Raw genomic sequence first — 17,373 nt, 5'->3', positions numbered from 1 at the left:
TGCCATTTCATTGCATTTGCAGATTAGCTTGAGGAAACATTTCATCAGATCTGCTCAAATATTAACAAATCATGAACCTGCACCAGCCACATGTATTACTATAAAGCAGTGTTTAGTGCAGAAACCACTGTGTAAGTAGTGTTTTTCTCTTTCCTAGTTCATACTACTAAGTATTAGATATCATTTTGTCTGTGAGTGAAAACATTAAGGTTAGAGCACAAAGCCTGCTCATTAATACACTTTTGATTAAGCATTAGAGCAAATGAAAGGCTGAAGCTCATATGGTTTCCTACTCCCTACACTGTTAGAAATAAAGGTTCTGTGCAGGTACATTTTTCATTCGTCAAGGTATAAACAATGTAAATGTTCCCTCAAAGGTACAACAGTGGTTTTAAGGTTCAGTTGTGTACTTTTAATAAGCTTTTCTGGGTGTAAAGTATGCACTTGTACCTTTTCATAACCAAATGTTTAAAAACAGAACAATAAAATAAAAAGCCTGAAGACGAGATGGGATGTGTGGTGTCAATACAACTTAGAAAATACAATTTCAATGGATTATGGGGCTGTTATGTTCCCTGACTAAAGGTGCTGGGATGTACCTTTGAGGGTACCACCCCAGTGACAACAGGGGTACTGCCCCAGTAAAGGTCATGGATTCTACTCCTTAATGGTGTAGCTTTGATGGAATATGAATGGCTTTTATTTGGACATTTAATGTGTGGGAAAGCTGTTATTTCATGGGTTACATAGTGCACAGTACATAGAGAGTAGGAAGCCATGTGAGCCATGTTTTGCCCAGCTTTGTTCATGCTATTTTTATTATACTGACATAAAATGCTTATAAATGTGCTGTATGGAAAAGTAGTGTGAGCTAGACATGGTTTTTGTCTGCTCCTCCTTTATAATGTCTCTGCCTTCACTCTCACAGCTTGGTAGCATTTTATGATAGGGGAGACCTGGCTAATCAGGGGGTGGGATTAGGCAGCAGGTGGCAGGCAAGCAATGTACATTTACTTTATTCTTGTTGTTGCTGTTAATATGTATTTATTCATTTACATCTAATTTTAATTAAAAAAGGTCACGTTAATTTTTGACAAATGTTTTCTAAAACTGAATTTTTCAAATGTTAAATGTAATTTATTAAAAAACATTTTTTTGGTTGTTTAATTTAATTTAAGAACACATTTAACCATTTTCGTGGACTGAAGATACCTATTATTCCTTGTGTTTTTCAGGATGTAAAATGGATTGAGGAGAAGCAGGCCTTATACCAGCGGAACCAGGAGCTAGTGGAGAAGGTGTGCATAACAAGACACAGTTCTGCTTTGTCCATCTTTACTGCAGAAAAATTAAGACATGTTTGTGTTTTGTGTATTTTAACAGCTGAAACATATGGAGACAGAAGAGATGCGCTTAAAACATGATATTCAGGATGCAAAAGACCAAAATGAGCTCTTAGAGTTCCGCATTCTAGAGCTTGAAGTAAGTTTGACTACATCGAAGTGCTGTGATGATGTTTACATACTTTTCGTGACTTGACTGCCAGAGCAGAGCTGTTTAACTGCAGGTACTGCATATGGATTTTGATTTGATCCACTATGATGATGGAAAACATATCAGTGCTGTGTGTTAAACATCACTGAGTTTTTTTAACAGTTTTCAGATAGAAATTTGAATATTATATTGCAAACACTGTGGACTGAAACATTGAGTATGATGTCATGAATTATACAACAGTTAGTTTCGGCCACACAAGCTGATCGGTTGAGAAGCGTTCTAACCGTGCTGTTATTTTGCCATAACATCAAGTCTTTTTTCACAAACACTGTCACTCCACTGAGATGCTGTTAATCAATGGCTTTGACAGCTGTAGGAGAGGCTCAAGCCATTTGAACGTTTTTACTTCTCATTTTGCCACAAACAGAAAATGGATACTGTTAAGATCACTTTTGACCGACAGACGATTTGGTCAGACTCTGAAGATGAGATGACACTAAATTCCCAAACTGTCATCACCACTGAGCAGCTTTTCAGTCAGCAGCTGTGACCGAAGAACAGCTAAACAACCTGGAATCAGCCAGAAATGAACCCAATACCATTCGCCAAACATGTGGTCTGATCTTCAGAGTCCGACCAAATCGGACTGAGCCATAAAACTGCCGCAATAAAAAAACAATAAAGCTGCTCAGTGGTGATGACAGTTTGGGAATTTAGTGTAAGGAGCTGGAGAACGACCTGTGAGTGTGGAACGAACGCCAATGAGTGTGGCAAAAACACCTGAACTCAGGAGGGTGTCTAGGTATTTTTGGCCGTATACTGTAAATGCATTCTTTTCTGCACATGATCACATGCTGTGTTGTCATATAGCCCTGTACATACAGTTTGTTGTCTGAATGGAGCCAGAATTCCAGTGATATTCCTATTCCTATTCCTTTTCCATGGTGGTTGGGATAGTGTAGTGGTTAACACCTTTGCCTTCTACACTGTAGACTGGGGTTCAATCCCAACCTGGGCAAACACCCTACACTATACCAATAAGAGTCCTTGGGCAAGACTCCTAACACAGCCTTGGCCTGCCTGTGTAAAATGATCAAATGTTAAGTCGCTTTGGATAAGAGCGTCAGCCAAATGCCATAAATGTAAATGCAAATTTTCCTTCTCCAGGAGAGGGAGAGGAGATCTCCAGCCATAAACTTCCAGAATATCTACTTTGCAGATGGCATGAGTCCACTGCAGGTGTACTGTGAGGCAGAGGGCGTCACTGTGAGTTCACTTGTTTTGGCTTTGAAACACAGTAGACATGCTGAATACTGGGGTATATTTGGGGGACCATATCATGGAAAAATGTCCTTAGGTCTTTGAAATAAAGGATGTTGATATATAAACATCCATATCTAATATATAATATATAATATACATATATATATTGTTTCAAACAAAGCTTCAAGATCTAGAAGTTATCTATATTGGTGAGATACAATACTTATTATTGTAAATCGTAGTTGCAAATGGTATTATATTGGTATATTAAATTTGGTATTAACTATTTCTTACACATAGCTTATTGAAGCAGCCTAATAAAGTCTAATTCTTTCTGGTAATAACAGTTTGTGTTCATAAATGGAAGAGGAGATATATGTTATATTCATATCTTTTACATTTTTGCTGTGTTTTTTGTCATTTGTTGACATTGGAACAAGCAGAAAAGGTGCAGGCTTGTTTAACCTGTCATATAGAAAGTCATTTTTTGTAATAAATGACAAAGAACATAACACATCCTCTACAGATAAATAAATTACAGTACAGAAAATAAATGGTTTTATGGCTTATGGCTTTATGGCCATTCATTCCTTTTACTTGCCTTTGTATGTCTTGCTTTAAGTTATATGAGGATAAAAGATTTGAAACTGAACACTCTCTGCCATATTGTGGAGTTCTGCTTGTGACAGTTGTGGTTCTGTAACACTTTCCCCTTTTCTTCCCACATATCAGGACATCATCATCACAGACTTGATGAAAAAACTGGACATTCTGGGGGATAACGCCGTAAGTGTATGTTCATTTCTTACGTAAACGTGTGTGTCCATAGACATGTAGGAAATACGCCCTACTGTTTGTTTTACAAATGTATCTCAATACCTTAAAATGACTTTTTTGGCTTTGTTTTGCTGCTTCATACAGAATCTCAGCAATGAAGAGCAGGTGGCCATCATTCATGCCAGAACAGTTTTAACTTTAGCAGAAAAGGTACTGTCTTTTTTTCCTTTTCTTCTTTTTTTAAAGCTATTTTTTCATGATTTCTTGTGCATCTTAACTAAATGCGTCCTGTTCTTTCCTTCCAGTGGCTAGAGCAAATTGAGGTGACCAAATCGGCATTACAACAGAAAATGTTGGACATTGAGAGTGAGAAGGTAAATGCGTATATTTTGTCAAATACAATTTATTTGAAAAATTGTCAGAAGCTCAGTGAAGATACACTTATAATGCACTATACTACACTTCCTCTCGCTCTTTTAAAACACTAGAAATACCGTATAAATAAAGGAAAGTGTATGAATAAAGAAAGGAACACAATAATAAGATACTACTACTAAGAATAGGAGCTATATTTCTTTAGTTTAGTCATATCCTAGTAATAATATAATAAAATAATAAAAGCTATTATAGTGTTTATTTGCCCCAATACAATTTTACTAGTACTAATTTAGTGTATATCAGTGTATTTAACAATATCCAGGATCAGTATTTCACAATTATTTATTTTTTTATTTATTTTTTTGGACTGGGCAGGTAACATTCAATTTTGTTAACTATTAAATATATAAGATTATTTACATAACCATACATATATTTAAAATTCAGTTGCACTGATCAGATATAAACCTGCTAAATTATGCATGACCATATTCATTCTTTGTGGAGTTTTTAAAATATTGGACATTGTTATGAGCCCGCAAATGGAGCACTAAGGCAGGTATGACTGTGTGTGTGTATCTGAGTGAGTGACGGTAGGAATGCAGGTTTTATTTTCTTTTATTTTATCTTGTTATATTTTATATTTATTTTATCTTCTTCCCTACATGTGAATGTCTGTCTGATCCTGTGCTCTGTGAGCTCCTGTAAGCAAAACCAAATTCCTTGTATGCGTAGCATACCTGACCAATAAATCTTGATTCTGATTCTGTTGGTCAGTTTTTCATTCTGTTTTGCACCCAAAGGAGCTCTTCAGTAAACAGAAGGGATATTTAGATGAAGAGCTGGACTACAGGAAACAGTCGATGGATCAGGCCAATAAGGTAAACAGATCGCACACCTTGATCCACATTTACTAGATTATGGTTTGAGTTAACTAGACAAATAATTTCATTTCATTTAAAATTATTACAGAATTTATACCGATCTCCTTCAATTTGTCTCTATATGCCCTCTGGTGGTACAATGTTGTCATCACTGGTCCACACCCCACCCTTCCTCTGCTTGGAGAGCTTAGCTCTGTCTTTTTTCTACCTTTCTCTCTCTCTCTCTCTCTCTCTCTCTCTCTCTCTCTCTCTCTCGCGCGCTCTCTCTCTCTCTCTCACGCTCTCTCTCTCTCTCTCTCTCTCTCTCTCTCTCTCTCTCTCTCTCTCTCTCTCTCTCTCTCAGCGTATCCTGGAGCTGGAGGCGATGTTGTTTGATGCACTGCAGCAGGAGGAGGCGGGAGCTAAGGTGGCCGAGCTACTGTCGGAGGAGGATCGGGATTCGCTCAGGAGAGCTGTCGATCAGTGGAAGAGGCAGGTCCTCAGCGAATTACGGGAGAGAGACGCACAGATACTCCGTGAGAGGATGGAGCTGCTGCAACATGCTCAACAGGTAATTATAGTCTGCAGTGTACATTAAATATATGCTGCAGTCAGCAAGTTTATAATATGGTAATTAATACTGCAGTACTGTATTGTCAGTAAACTTTTAGAACCAACTTTCTGTTTAAGAAAAGTAAAAAATGTTTTGCTGAAGTAAGGTAAAGTACATTTATAACTAATCACTGGCCTTCACCTTAAATATAATACGGATACTACTGTATGCTATGGCCAAAAATATGTGGGCACCTGATCATCACACCAGTATGCGATTGTTGGACGTCCCATTCCAAAACCATGGGCATTAATATGCCGTTACCTATGGAGATTGGGGATTGCATGGCTATTTGCTTGATTTTAAAAACCTGTTAGCAGTAGGTGTAGCTGGAACACCTGAACTGAATAACTAGGAGGGGGGTCCACATACTTTTGGCCATATAGTGTATGATGGGAAGTTTTTGCTCCGTTTCATTTTTTAAGGTTGAACTTCAGCTACGTATAGAAATATGAGTGCTTATTTGAACGTAACCTTCTCTTATTTCCTCTACAGAGAATTAAAGAGCTAGAAGAATGGATCGAAGCACAGAAACGACAGATTAAGGAATTAGAAGAAAAGGTATGGACTGCACATATGTATGCGAGCACTCGTGTGTGTCTGTGGCCCCATCTACACCTGACATTAAAATGCATCCTGGCTGGTGTAATGCTAAGTGGGAAGCAAATCCAGGTGTGTACAGGGTCCAGATCACTCAGATCACTCAGACCACCGTCAGATATCGTCAGGAATGCATACGACCACGCATTGATCGCATTTGTAGTGTGAATTCTAAGGCATCCCGAAGCATTTGTCTGCAAGGATTGTTCAAATTGGACACGTGCACAAAGGTGCTAAACTGTCACTGGGGGAGTACCCCTCTTGTCACTGGGGTGGTACCCTCAAGAGTACATCTCAGTACCTTTAGTCAGGGAAAATAATTGTATCATAATCCATTGAAATTATATTTTCTGAATTGTACTGACTCCACACACCCCGTCCCATCTTGCTAGGCTTTTTATTTTATTGTTCTGTTTTACAACATTACATCATGAAAAGATACATATTTGTACTTTTCACCTGGAAAAACTTATTTAAGGTGCACAATATGACATTAAAACTGCTGCTTTACCTTTGAGGGAACATTTACATTGTTTGTACCTTAATGAACAAAAAATGTACCTGCACAGCACCTTTATTTCTACCAGTGTACACACAACATACACATGTATGTAATTTTAAACTGCATCTCTATGATTCTTTCTTTTCTAAATGACTTTCCTATCTCTTTCTCTTGTCTGTTCTGTTCTTTCATTTTACGTTTCCATGTTCAGTTTTTATTTTTATTTTTGTTCTTTTCTTTAGCCTTCATTCTTTGGTCCTAACTCTTCCAACATGCCAGAGATGGTGAGTAGCAATGCTGTGTGAGAGAGAACTTGACACATAAATAACAAGTAGCAACTTCACTACCAGTTATTCTAACAATATTAGCTGCCTTATAACTCCAGCCTTTATGTGATTAAAGCCTTAAAGCTTTCATTACGTGCACATGGCTCTATTGGCCAGTTATTCCTGAAAATAGTTTGGCTGAGGATTCAAAGTGAAGGGTTGAGGCATCATCAGGATACAAGCTTCCAATCTCCCTGACTATAAAAAATATGCAGCTTTTAAACTTAAAAAGTAAATAAGTTAAGTGATACTTTTTTAATCCCACAAACGGGGAAATTCCACCTCCACATTTAACCCATCTGTGAAGATTTAACCACACACTAGGGGACAGTGAGCACACTTGCCCAGCAGTGGGCAGCCCTATCCACGGTGCCCGGGGAGCAATTGTGGGTTAGGTGTCTTGCTCAAGGACACCTCAGTCATGGACTGTCAGCACTGGGGATCAAACCGGCAACCCTCCGGTCACAGGGCCAGTTCCCTAACCTCCAGCCCACGAATGCTTAACTTAAAATTTTGTGTTCAGTGAACTTTTATTAAGTTAACAAATATAAACACAAATTATTTCTCTGTTAACTTAATATCACAAGTCTACTGAGCTCAGCAGTAAAGTCTTAGAATACTGTGCTACTGAGGAGCCCAGAATGAGCCAACTTGTTTCAATATATCACAGCAGTACAAGCTGAACACAAAACACCAATATAATTCACACGATAAAACTATTAAATGTAAAATATGTCTGTGACACTTTATTTTGAGTGGTCTTTTCAGATTAAACCAATACTCAGTGGACTCTCAATAACATCTCAAAAGGGTTAGGATTAGGTTTTGGATTAAGGTTCAGGTTAGGGTTAGGATTAAGGCCACGGTGAGGGTTAGGCATTGGGTAAGGTTATGCTTTGCATAATTGAAGCAACATATTAAAAATAAATCTATTTAATGTAAATAATGTATTAACAGAACATCTACAATATATTTACTTCAGTGTATTCAGGTGCTTCACTACTGGTACTTCACTGATATGTTGTTGATATCTTACTGATAAACTATTGTGAGTTTAATAATCATTTACAAAGGACCACTTCAAATAAAGTGTTCCCTAACATGGCACATTATTACAATTCCAAAACGCAATAAGAACTCATTGTTTATCTTATTGAAGACTGTGAGTTTCTACAGTTTATGAAGGTGACCATTGACAAGTGACAGTCATATTTCTCAATCACATCAGTTAGTAAATCACTATGTAACTGTGTAGTATGCTGGGGTATTAAAGTAAAATCAATATATAAAATGATATAAGCCAATATTTTTTCCTTATCTGAATTTTTGAACTTTGAATTGATGAACTTTTTGTTACACAATATATGTGTCTCATTTCTTGAATCAGTGTTTCACATACTGCACAACACTACAACCAGTTAAACAGAACCAGTTGTGCTCTTTCAGACTTCTAGGAATCAAACTTGTGATTTCCCAGTGATACTGTGAATCTTTAAACAGCTACACCATTGAGAAGCCTCTTCTAGACTTATTTTTAATGTAATTTTCTATTGGTCACTGTTGTGGAAGGACTGACGATGCACACTTCAGAAAAGCTTATTATAAGGTAATTCTGTTCTCTATGATTTTTTGAAATTGTAGTGTGCAAACACTTAAATTTTCAGAATATATGATTTACTACCCAGTCCATATATGCAAATGAATCTACAAAAATGGTCAGTTTTGAATTCATTATTCGGTGATGTCATGAAAGCCAAGAACTTTACCTATATTCAGCCTATGACAGTTTAGCCCCGCCCATTCCAAAGTTATAAGGAGTGTTTCAGCCTGGCCTGCTCTTTGAACTAAGCACCATACAGTACAGCTGATCAGAACAGAGATTTACATATATCAGCCTTAAAGGTACAGCAACAAATTGGCCTCTTTTATTCTAAGGAATAAAGAGAGGTTGAAATATAGTCATGCAAAAATGAATTCTGACTTTTTTTGGGACACAAACCTGCAGAAGTGAATCTCCGGGGAAAAAATAAATTACAAGAAAAATGTGGGATAAATTTACCTAAATGTGTGTACTGTGCATTTCATTGCTTGAAACTTCTCCAGACTGTTCTTCTTACTGTTGAAACGAAAACTCAAGGGTCTAAAACAAATTTTTTCACTTTGTGTCGCTGTGAAGTCGACAGGTTTCCAGACTGTTTTCTGCCTTCTGTAAGAGAGGAGAACAGAAGAGAGGACAGCTCTGTAATCAGCTTGGGTGATTTTTGGAAGTCCAGCGATCCTCTGCTGTTCTCACAGCCTCAACTCTAGCTTCTCCTCGGGACCTAAAGCTAAAGGAATATGGTGCTCTCTCTCTCTTTTTCTGTCTTTATATCTCTCTCTCCAGTGGACTGAAACTGTTTTTATCCTGCTGACCTTTGAACTTTGCTCCATGTGACCTCTTCTTGCGTGTGGAATTTAAGGAGTCTTAAATTGAAGCGCTCTCTTTCCTTTCCCTGCTAAGCAGGTGGTGCTGGACGCTGCTTCCCTTTGGAAGCCTGGTGGATCGAGAGGTGTTATGTTAAATCCCCCACCCCTCACTGTTTACACTCTGCTTTGGGTACTGATGGCACACACAGTGCCTGCCTGGTGGAGCCGGACGTCCCTCCCTCTTCCGTACTCTCTCAGACACACAGACATATACACTACGGCATACCGGAACCGAAAGCCAAACCCCTCGGGTTATGAAATATTTGATTTTTGTAATGTAAAAGAACAGTATTTCAAAATAAATTTCTCAAAAGAGAACCTGCAAACCTGAATGGATGTGAAGTCTTTACTGACAGCAAGTCAAGCATTTTATGCATTATGCAAGTAATGCATTATGGTTTATTTTCATTGTTACATTTTGTATTTTTTATATCTAATATAAAAGATAGTGGTCTTTATTAGTACTGCCATGCTGGGCCAACTAGCAGTCTTGCAGGGCCAGGTATGGTCTCATATTGAGAGGTGTGATCTCTATAGTATGACCTGGTAAACTTTTGGTGCTTGGTGGTGGCAAAATCTGGGGTGTGCCCCCATGAAACCCACCCCAAATTCATGCTCTTTTAATGTCCAGAGTATAATCAATAACACAAGTGAAGCAAGCAAGCAAGAGAACTACTAGTGTTAACTCATGTGCATCAAATCTTCCTTGATGCTCAAAATCAGCTCAGTGAAACCACTTTGAATACTTTGTTAGAAGATATTAACTCAAAAGAAAAGCCTTGTTTACCATCATATGGTAAGTGTTCCAGACCTGGTCAGGTGTTTACAACTTAATGTTTAAAACACAAAAAATGGTGGTCTTGGTTATATGTCTATTGCTGTTAACAGTAGAGGAGCAAGATCATGTTTAAATGCAGAGAGGATTCCAGCTGCATGAAGCAGGTCACAGCACAGATATAGATGTGAAAGAGGCTTCAGGCGATTTCAGACTTATTACATCAGCGGCTTGTTCAATATGTATGGGCAAAGTTCATATCATTGCTCAGTGGTGAGTACATGTATGTATTTTTAACATTACTATTCTTTGATGGGGTTAATGGACACATTTCTAACATTACTGTGGTTTAGTGCAGATAACATTTTTGCATACTCTTTACTGGCTGTGGCGCCCAGCTCAAATACAAATCTGAGAGCTTGTCTTTTTTTTTCTCGATCGTTGCTGCCTGTTCTGTCCATATCACTTTTACTCTTGCTGTACCGTCACAGCTTTGAACAACGGCCACGTACACCTGCTGGTGACCCATCGTCAACTTTTATCACCTTCTTTGTGAAGCTAATGCATACTTTAATAGAACCTTTTTTTCTGATATAAGAGGTCATGCTTGATTTAAATGGGATTTTTTGCCCATGCAGCAGTATCTGCATGATTAATTTAAGTTTTTGGAGGACTTTTATAGCTTCAGTTACAATCGTACAGTGAAAGACAGACATGTGGCCCATCAGACAGTGTTGCTAAGCACACCATCACCCTCTACTTTGAGCTCCACCTTCAGAAAGTGTTAAGTTGGTTTAGAATTTCATTCTGTTCCCACCCTAATAAATCTATGTTTCCACTCACTTTTAAACTCCAGATTTTTAATGTTTAACCCCAGATGTGTGTTCTCAATTCAACAATACTGTACGAGTTACGTGAAACTAGGTTAACTCCAGGCTTCCTTTCCTCATTTCCTGCTGTATGGAAGTGAAAAGTGATGTACATTTGCAGAAAGAACTCATGTCGCAAACAGATGTGTAGCGGCATTTATTTAAAGAAAAAAAAAATGCAAGATGCCATACTGCTCATCCAGTGAGGGAGCATTTTGATGAATTTCAGATTAAACACAACTGCATAGTCACCACATTTAAATCCTGGTAGAAAATGTGGAACAGTGTTTGAAAACGTGTGAAGAAGAAAAATCTTAACCGCTGTGGATGCTTTGTGAACAGCAGTGAGAAACGCTTGTAAAGCAGTTCCTATAAATCATGTTAAGACTTTTTAAATGTACATGGGGGAAAATGGCATTTGAAATTCAAGTGTGTCAAGTGGCTGAATAAAATATGTTATTGTACATCAACACAATGTCTTGGCAAGAGTTGTGCTGATGTAATAGTCAGCATCAACAGATTTCTCAGGGTAGAGAAAAACAGTGAGAGCTGCAGGACACTGATAATCAGAATTAGAATCAGAATCCTTTATTGATCCCAGAGGGAAATTGCAGTTGTTACAATTGCAACCATTTATGTAAAAGAATAAACACTTTAATAATTTAAAACAAAGATAAAGAGAAAGGTGCAATATGTACACCAGATTTAAGTTCTTATGAATACAGTAAAGTGGTGGTGACTGTGATAAATATTAAACATCTAGTATAAGGCCCCGCGACCCTGACGGAGAAGCGGCTTAGAAAATGGATGGATGGATGGATGGATGGATCTAGTATAAGGCAGTTCAAATTATTGTGCCTCTGAGTTATTGCTCCCAATTATTATTATTACACATATGAGCAGGATTAGGTATTGAGTTTTGCACAGATGAACCACACTTTGTGAATCACACACTGAGGGAGGAGCTATAGAGTTTGATGGCTACAGGTCAGAATGACCTCCTGTGGCGCTCTGTGGTGCATTTCGGTAGAATGAGTCTTGCACTGGATGAGCTCCTGTGTCTTATCACCGTGTCGTAGAGTGGGTGGGAGCCATCGTCCATAATGGCCTGCAGCTTAGACAGTGTCCTCCTCTCTGACACGGCCATCAGCAAGTCCAGCTCCACACCCACAACATCACCAGCCTTGCGGATCAGTTTGTTGAGTCTGTTGAAATCTGCCACCTTCAGCCTGCTTCCCCAGCATGCAACAGCATAGAGGATAGCACTCGCCACCACAGATTCATAGAAGTTCCTGAGCATAGTCCAGCAGATGTTGAAGGACCTCAGGCGCCTCAGAAAATAGAGACAACATTGGCCCTTCCTGTAGAGGGCGTCAGTGTTCTTAACCCAGTCCAGTTTATTGTCAATATACACACCCAGATATCTGTAATCCTCCACAGTGTCCATACTGACCTCCCTGATGGACACAGGGGCACCAGTGCCTTGTCCTTCCTCAGGTCCACCACCAGTTCCTTTGTCTTTGTCACATTGAGCTGCAAGTGGTTCCGCTCTCATCATGCGACAAAGTCCTTCACCGTCGCCCTGTACTCATCCTCATCACCCTTGCTGATACATCCAACTATTGGAGAGTCGTCAGAAAACTTCTGAAGGTGGCAAGTCTCTGTGCAGTAGCTGAAGTCCGTGGTGTAGAGGGTGAAGAGGAAGGGAAAGAGGACAGTGCCTTGTGGAACTCCAATGTTGCTGACCACTCTGTCTGACACACAGTGCTGCGGGCATACATACTGTGGTCTGCCAGTCAGGTAGTCAACAATCCAGGACACGAGAGGGGCATCTACTTGCATCACTGTGAGTTTATCACCCAGAAGAGCAGGCCAAGCGGTGTTAAATGCGCTGGAGAAGTCAAAAACCATGACCCTCACAGTGCTGGCTGGCTTATCCAGGTGAGCGTATACTCGGTTGAGCAGGTAGATGATGGTGTCTTCAACTCCCAGGCGGGGCTGGTAGGCAAACAGGAGGAAGTTAATGTAGTCCTTGATACACTCTGTGAGCCCGTCAATGTCCTATCCGTGCGACTCACAGAGTGTTGGCCAACCAGTAGTCTCAAAGCAATCCTGCAGTGCCTCGTAAGTCTCCTCAGACCATCTACTCACTGTCCATAACTCTCTGAGTTATCTATTTACTAGATTTACATTCATTGTTGCTGTGCACCAGCCTTTGTTACAAGGTTTGAGCAACTCTTTGTCAGTGTGTACCATACAAAGTCAAAGACCACGTTTCATGTATTTAATTTCCAGACCAAAAAGTACTAAGTACAAGGTAATGATGGTAATCCCAACATCAAGGAAAAGCAGAAGTCTCTGGCTCTGGTGAATTCCATGCCCAAGAGGCTTCAGGCAGTGCTAGATAATAATGGTGGTCACACAAAATATTGACACTTTGAGCACAATTTGTACATGTTCACTGTGAGGTGTACTCACTTGTGTTGCTAGCTTTTTAGACATTAATGTCTCTGTGTTGATTTATTTTCAGAGGATGTCTTGACTGTTCAACTACCTTTGGGCTCAGGGGGTGTAGAACCAAATAATGAAATAATTTCTCAAAAATGGAATAACTGCCTAAATGTAATAAGATTTATGCTTAATTTGGGCTAAATTGTTATAAAACCCAATAATATATTAACTTGCCCACTATTGTAATATAGTTCTCAACCGGTAATGTAATAAGATTTATATTGATAATGTAATACCTTATCATATTTTCAGGAATTATTTATATTTTCAGGTTGATCATATGTAAAAATGTATTACATATTATTGGAAATGTTTGGGTATTTGTACATTTTTACAAATGTGTTTTCAAAATGTAAAACTTTAAAGAGCAGTTATTAAAGGTCTTCAACAGGGCTTTTGTGCTGTACACAGGAACCAACCCAACCAACCAACCAGCCTGAAACAAGGGTAGCAAGAGTTCTGGTTGCCACTGTAACTTGTCTACTCTGGACTTAGTGATAAAGTCAGAAAAACAATCAGATCAGATTTTTAAAAATGTGTTTATGATGGAGGAAAAACAGGTAATCTGTCAAATTTAACCTGAACACAATCAGAGGGTTAACAAAGTAATTCATTAGTAAAAATCATATTACATTATCAATTTACATTGTAATACAATATTATTATATGTATTATGTTAAAATATGTATATCTTGTCATGTATCTGTATCTGTATGTATTATGTATTATTATTGCATTATTGGGAAATTATTGCAAAGAATAAATTCATTACACCAAAAGAAAATAGTGTGGATATGTTGCATCTCAGCATTCTCACTGTTGGCTGAATGAGTCCAAAGCATGAAAGGAGAAAGATTTCTGTCTTTATCTCTGAATCTTCTAGAAATATCTTTGTAGTTTCTTCTAGAAATCAATGAGATCAGATGGACAGATGGTCAGAAGTATCTCATGGCTCCTTTGTGTGTGATGAAATTCAGGGTTTGAATTGTGGTAGATGTCTTGGAGGGTCCCCTGCTGGAAAGTATGACTTTGAGGTGACCTATATATTGTGACATGTATTTTTTTGAGGTTTAGACCTGTAGGGGTTCACTACTGAAATAATCCTAGGCAGAAGTCATTTTGAGTTCATATCTGTATCAATATAAATGAGTTTTACACTTGGAAGCTGATGAGAATACCCAGCATGTAGGTCTGATAGTCTACCTTTTCTCAGTTAATGAATGAAACTGTATTATTTAGGTGGTTTGATTTAATCGTCAGCAGCCACGTTGATGCATCCCATATGAAGTAAAACCAAATTATGATTCAGTTTGCTGTACAAATGGATGAAATTCTGGTCATATGTTGATCCTTGTGGCAGTGTTCTTGCAGGATGCAAACGCGAACATCACCCACTGCATGAAAATTCTTGGCTAACAAAAACTAGCTGTTGGTTCATGGCACTGAGTTATGGCAGTTAAGGTTTTTGAGAGCTGAATTGTACAAATGATGTTGGAAATATTTTTCCAGCTGTTTTTGGCATATTACACAAGAAGAAACACATAGAAAGTAGAACTTTGACTTTTTCCTGCCTCACCCTTCAGGGCATCTGTACAAAAACAATAAAGAAAGTGTTTTTTGTTCGTATGTTTTCTTTTTTTTTTTAGTTAACGCTATATGCAGTGTATTATGCAATATAGGAAGACAGATTAGAAATGGAAGTTAGATAAATGATAAGAAAAAAAGAAACAGTTTTTTTTGCTGTGTCTTGCTAACATTTGATATGATAACATTTGATATGATAAACTATAGTAAACTGTAATGTGTGTTTCATGGTACACTGTAAGAAGAAGAAAAAAACAAAGTAGAAGTTTTCTCAATGACGGTCATACTCTGTACCATGAAACACACATTACAGTTTACATGAAACACAATGTTAGGAGAGGGCATGCACAAAGGCACCAGTGTTACAATATTATTAACGTCACCTTTATTGCAGAAATAAAATTATATTCTCCATTATAGGTCAGCTGTTAGTCTTTTCTAAAACAACCAAAGTTGCACAGATCAGTACAGACGGATTGTCTTCTTTGTATATATGCTCTTCAGCTCCACTTACCATGTATGTGCACTTTGTAGTTTTACCATTTCAAACTATAGCCCATCTGTTTCTCTTTGTTAGCCCCCTTTCACCCTGTTCAGTGGTCAGTACCACCACAGAGCAGGTATCATTTGGGTGGTGGATCGTGCTTGGCACTGCTGTAACACTGACATAGTGGTGGTATATTAGTGTGTGTTGCGCTGGAACAAGTGGATCAGACACAGCACTGCTGCTGGAGTTTTTAAACACTGTGTCCACTCACTGCCCACCAAGACACATCTACCTTGTTGGTCCACCTTGTAGATGTAAAGTGAGAGGTATTAGCTTCTTTGTCGCTGCACTTTATTTGGTGAAAGCTTCTGTCCTTTCTTGTGTGGTCAAAGCAAAACCTACCCTCTTCCATCCTTGACTTCATCTTAGTCCAGTTTTTTCTATCAGCAGTACAGTGAAGTCTGCTGACACTGTGCAGTGCTGGTGAATTACAGGCTGACTTAGAAAGACATGTGGTCAGCAGGGGGCAGCAGATCTCTGCCGATTTATCAGGTCTGTATCATCTGCTTGAATTTCAATGTAATCTCTTCCTGCAGATGAAAGTCTGTTCTATCATTTCATAACAATAAAAGTAAGTCCTGCATTTTGTCATTTTTATAATTATACATTTCTCTAATTCTACTTTAGGTAAGGTGCAGATATTCATGTGGAAAACAAATAAACACCTTTTTCCTGATGGTATATGGAGGCTGACTTCCTGTAGCTGTTTGAGCTGGACTTCATTAATATATTAGTTTTTGCCATCATTATCAGTATATTTTATGACTGGATGAAGGAAAGAGAACTATGTTCAAGACCAGTCATTTTCCTTAAACCATTCAAGCATCATAAACAAATCAGGTTGTTTAGTCTAGACAGCTTCCTCTCCAGACTGTTGGGTTGTCTGTTGTGTCTGTGGACAAAACACAAAAAAGAGACTCTTTTCAGCTCTTTATACTTGGCTGAAGATTCCAGACCCTTTACTGTCTGCTCAGATTTGACTGTTGGAGTAAAGGAGGCAAGGAGATGACAGGAGGAGGAGGGAGGAGTGGATGAGTGCAGAATTCTGGAGAAATATAGGTCTCTGCCTCTGGCTTCAAGTCCCTCACAACTGTGTCAGTGGCTTCCAGCTGTGCGAGCGCCCACTCTCGCAGCCTCACTTTGTCATCTGAGAGTGAAAATAATAGACTTAGGCTCTGCGGCTACAGTAAAACACTGATAGAACAGTAACGAGAGCAGAACCCCAGATGGCATAAAAAATAATGGTGTAATTCAGGACAACATACAGTCATTTGTAGAAGTTTGTATCCCCCTGGTCGAATTATGTTTCATTGATTTTCTAAGTGAAAATAAGTTAACACAGTCTCCAGGGAGAACACATGTAAACATTGCAATTTACTTCACAATGTAGTACACAATGTCTATTTATTTGTTGAGTTTCGAAAAAAAAAAACAGAAAATATAAAATGTGTCACTTTTGCTCAGACCAAATTTTATGTTTGTTATTTACTCAATAGGGCAAATTCAGCAAATAAACTGTAATTGTTCATTAAAATGTGCAAGGGTATGTCCTCTGTAGAGGATGTGTTAACTTATTTTTACTTATAAACAAATCAACAAAACATGTAGTTTGATCTCAGGTGCCAAAAATATATAAATAACGTCCTGTGGTAAAGCCTTGGGTAACCAAGACAATTAGAAGAGCTATTTTTAACATCTGAATAAATGCAAGTAACATTCACACAGTACGTAGTGATTTTATGGGAGTCAATGTGTTTACTTTACCATTTCCAAACCTCACCTCCAGGAAGCCCACTTATTTC

The 17,373-nt window shown here is 38.4% G+C and overlaps 1 protein-coding gene across 11 annotated transcripts in view; it reads left to right on the top strand.

The window, feature by feature from the left end:
- jakmip3 (Janus kinase and microtubule interacting protein 3) overlaps nt 1-9,617 on the top strand; it is an 83,416-nt gene extending 73,799 nt beyond the window's left edge. For 5 of the 11 annotated variants that reach the window (XM_017701564.2, XM_017701620.2, XM_017701610.2 and 2 more), the window contains 11 exons: nt 1,236-1,298; nt 1,384-1,482; nt 2,665-2,763; nt 3,493-3,552; nt 3,682-3,747; nt 3,843-3,911; nt 4,719-4,796; nt 5,143-5,349; nt 5,887-5,952; nt 6,736-6,777; nt 8,996-9,617. In XM_017701564.2, coding sequence (XP_017557053.1) covers nt 1,236-1,298; nt 1,384-1,482; nt 2,665-2,763; nt 3,493-3,552; nt 3,682-3,747; nt 3,843-3,911; nt 4,719-4,796; nt 5,143-5,349; nt 5,887-5,952; nt 6,736-6,777; nt 8,996-9,031 — 885 coding nt within the window. In that variant the 3' untranslated portion in view covers nt 9,032-9,617. Of the gene's footprint in view, nt 1-1,235; nt 1,299-1,383; nt 1,483-2,664; nt 2,764-3,492; nt 3,553-3,681; nt 3,748-3,842; nt 3,912-4,718; nt 4,797-5,142; nt 5,350-5,886; nt 5,953-6,704; nt 6,778-8,995 lie in introns of all 11 variants that reach the window. The other 6 variants (XM_037544371.1, XM_017701600.2, XM_037544372.1 and 3 more) reach the window with 3 other exon arrangements.
- Nucleotides 9,618-17,373: the final 7,756 nt, after the last annotated feature.

This window comes from Pygocentrus nattereri, chromosome 13 (assembly GCF_015220715.1).
Source record: "Pygocentrus nattereri isolate fPygNat1 chromosome 13, fPygNat1.pri, whole genome shotgun sequence".
Classification (NCBI taxonomy): Eukaryota; Metazoa; Chordata; class Actinopteri; order Characiformes; family Serrasalmidae; genus Pygocentrus; species Pygocentrus nattereri.
This window is presented reverse-complemented; position numbering and strand designations above follow the sequence as displayed.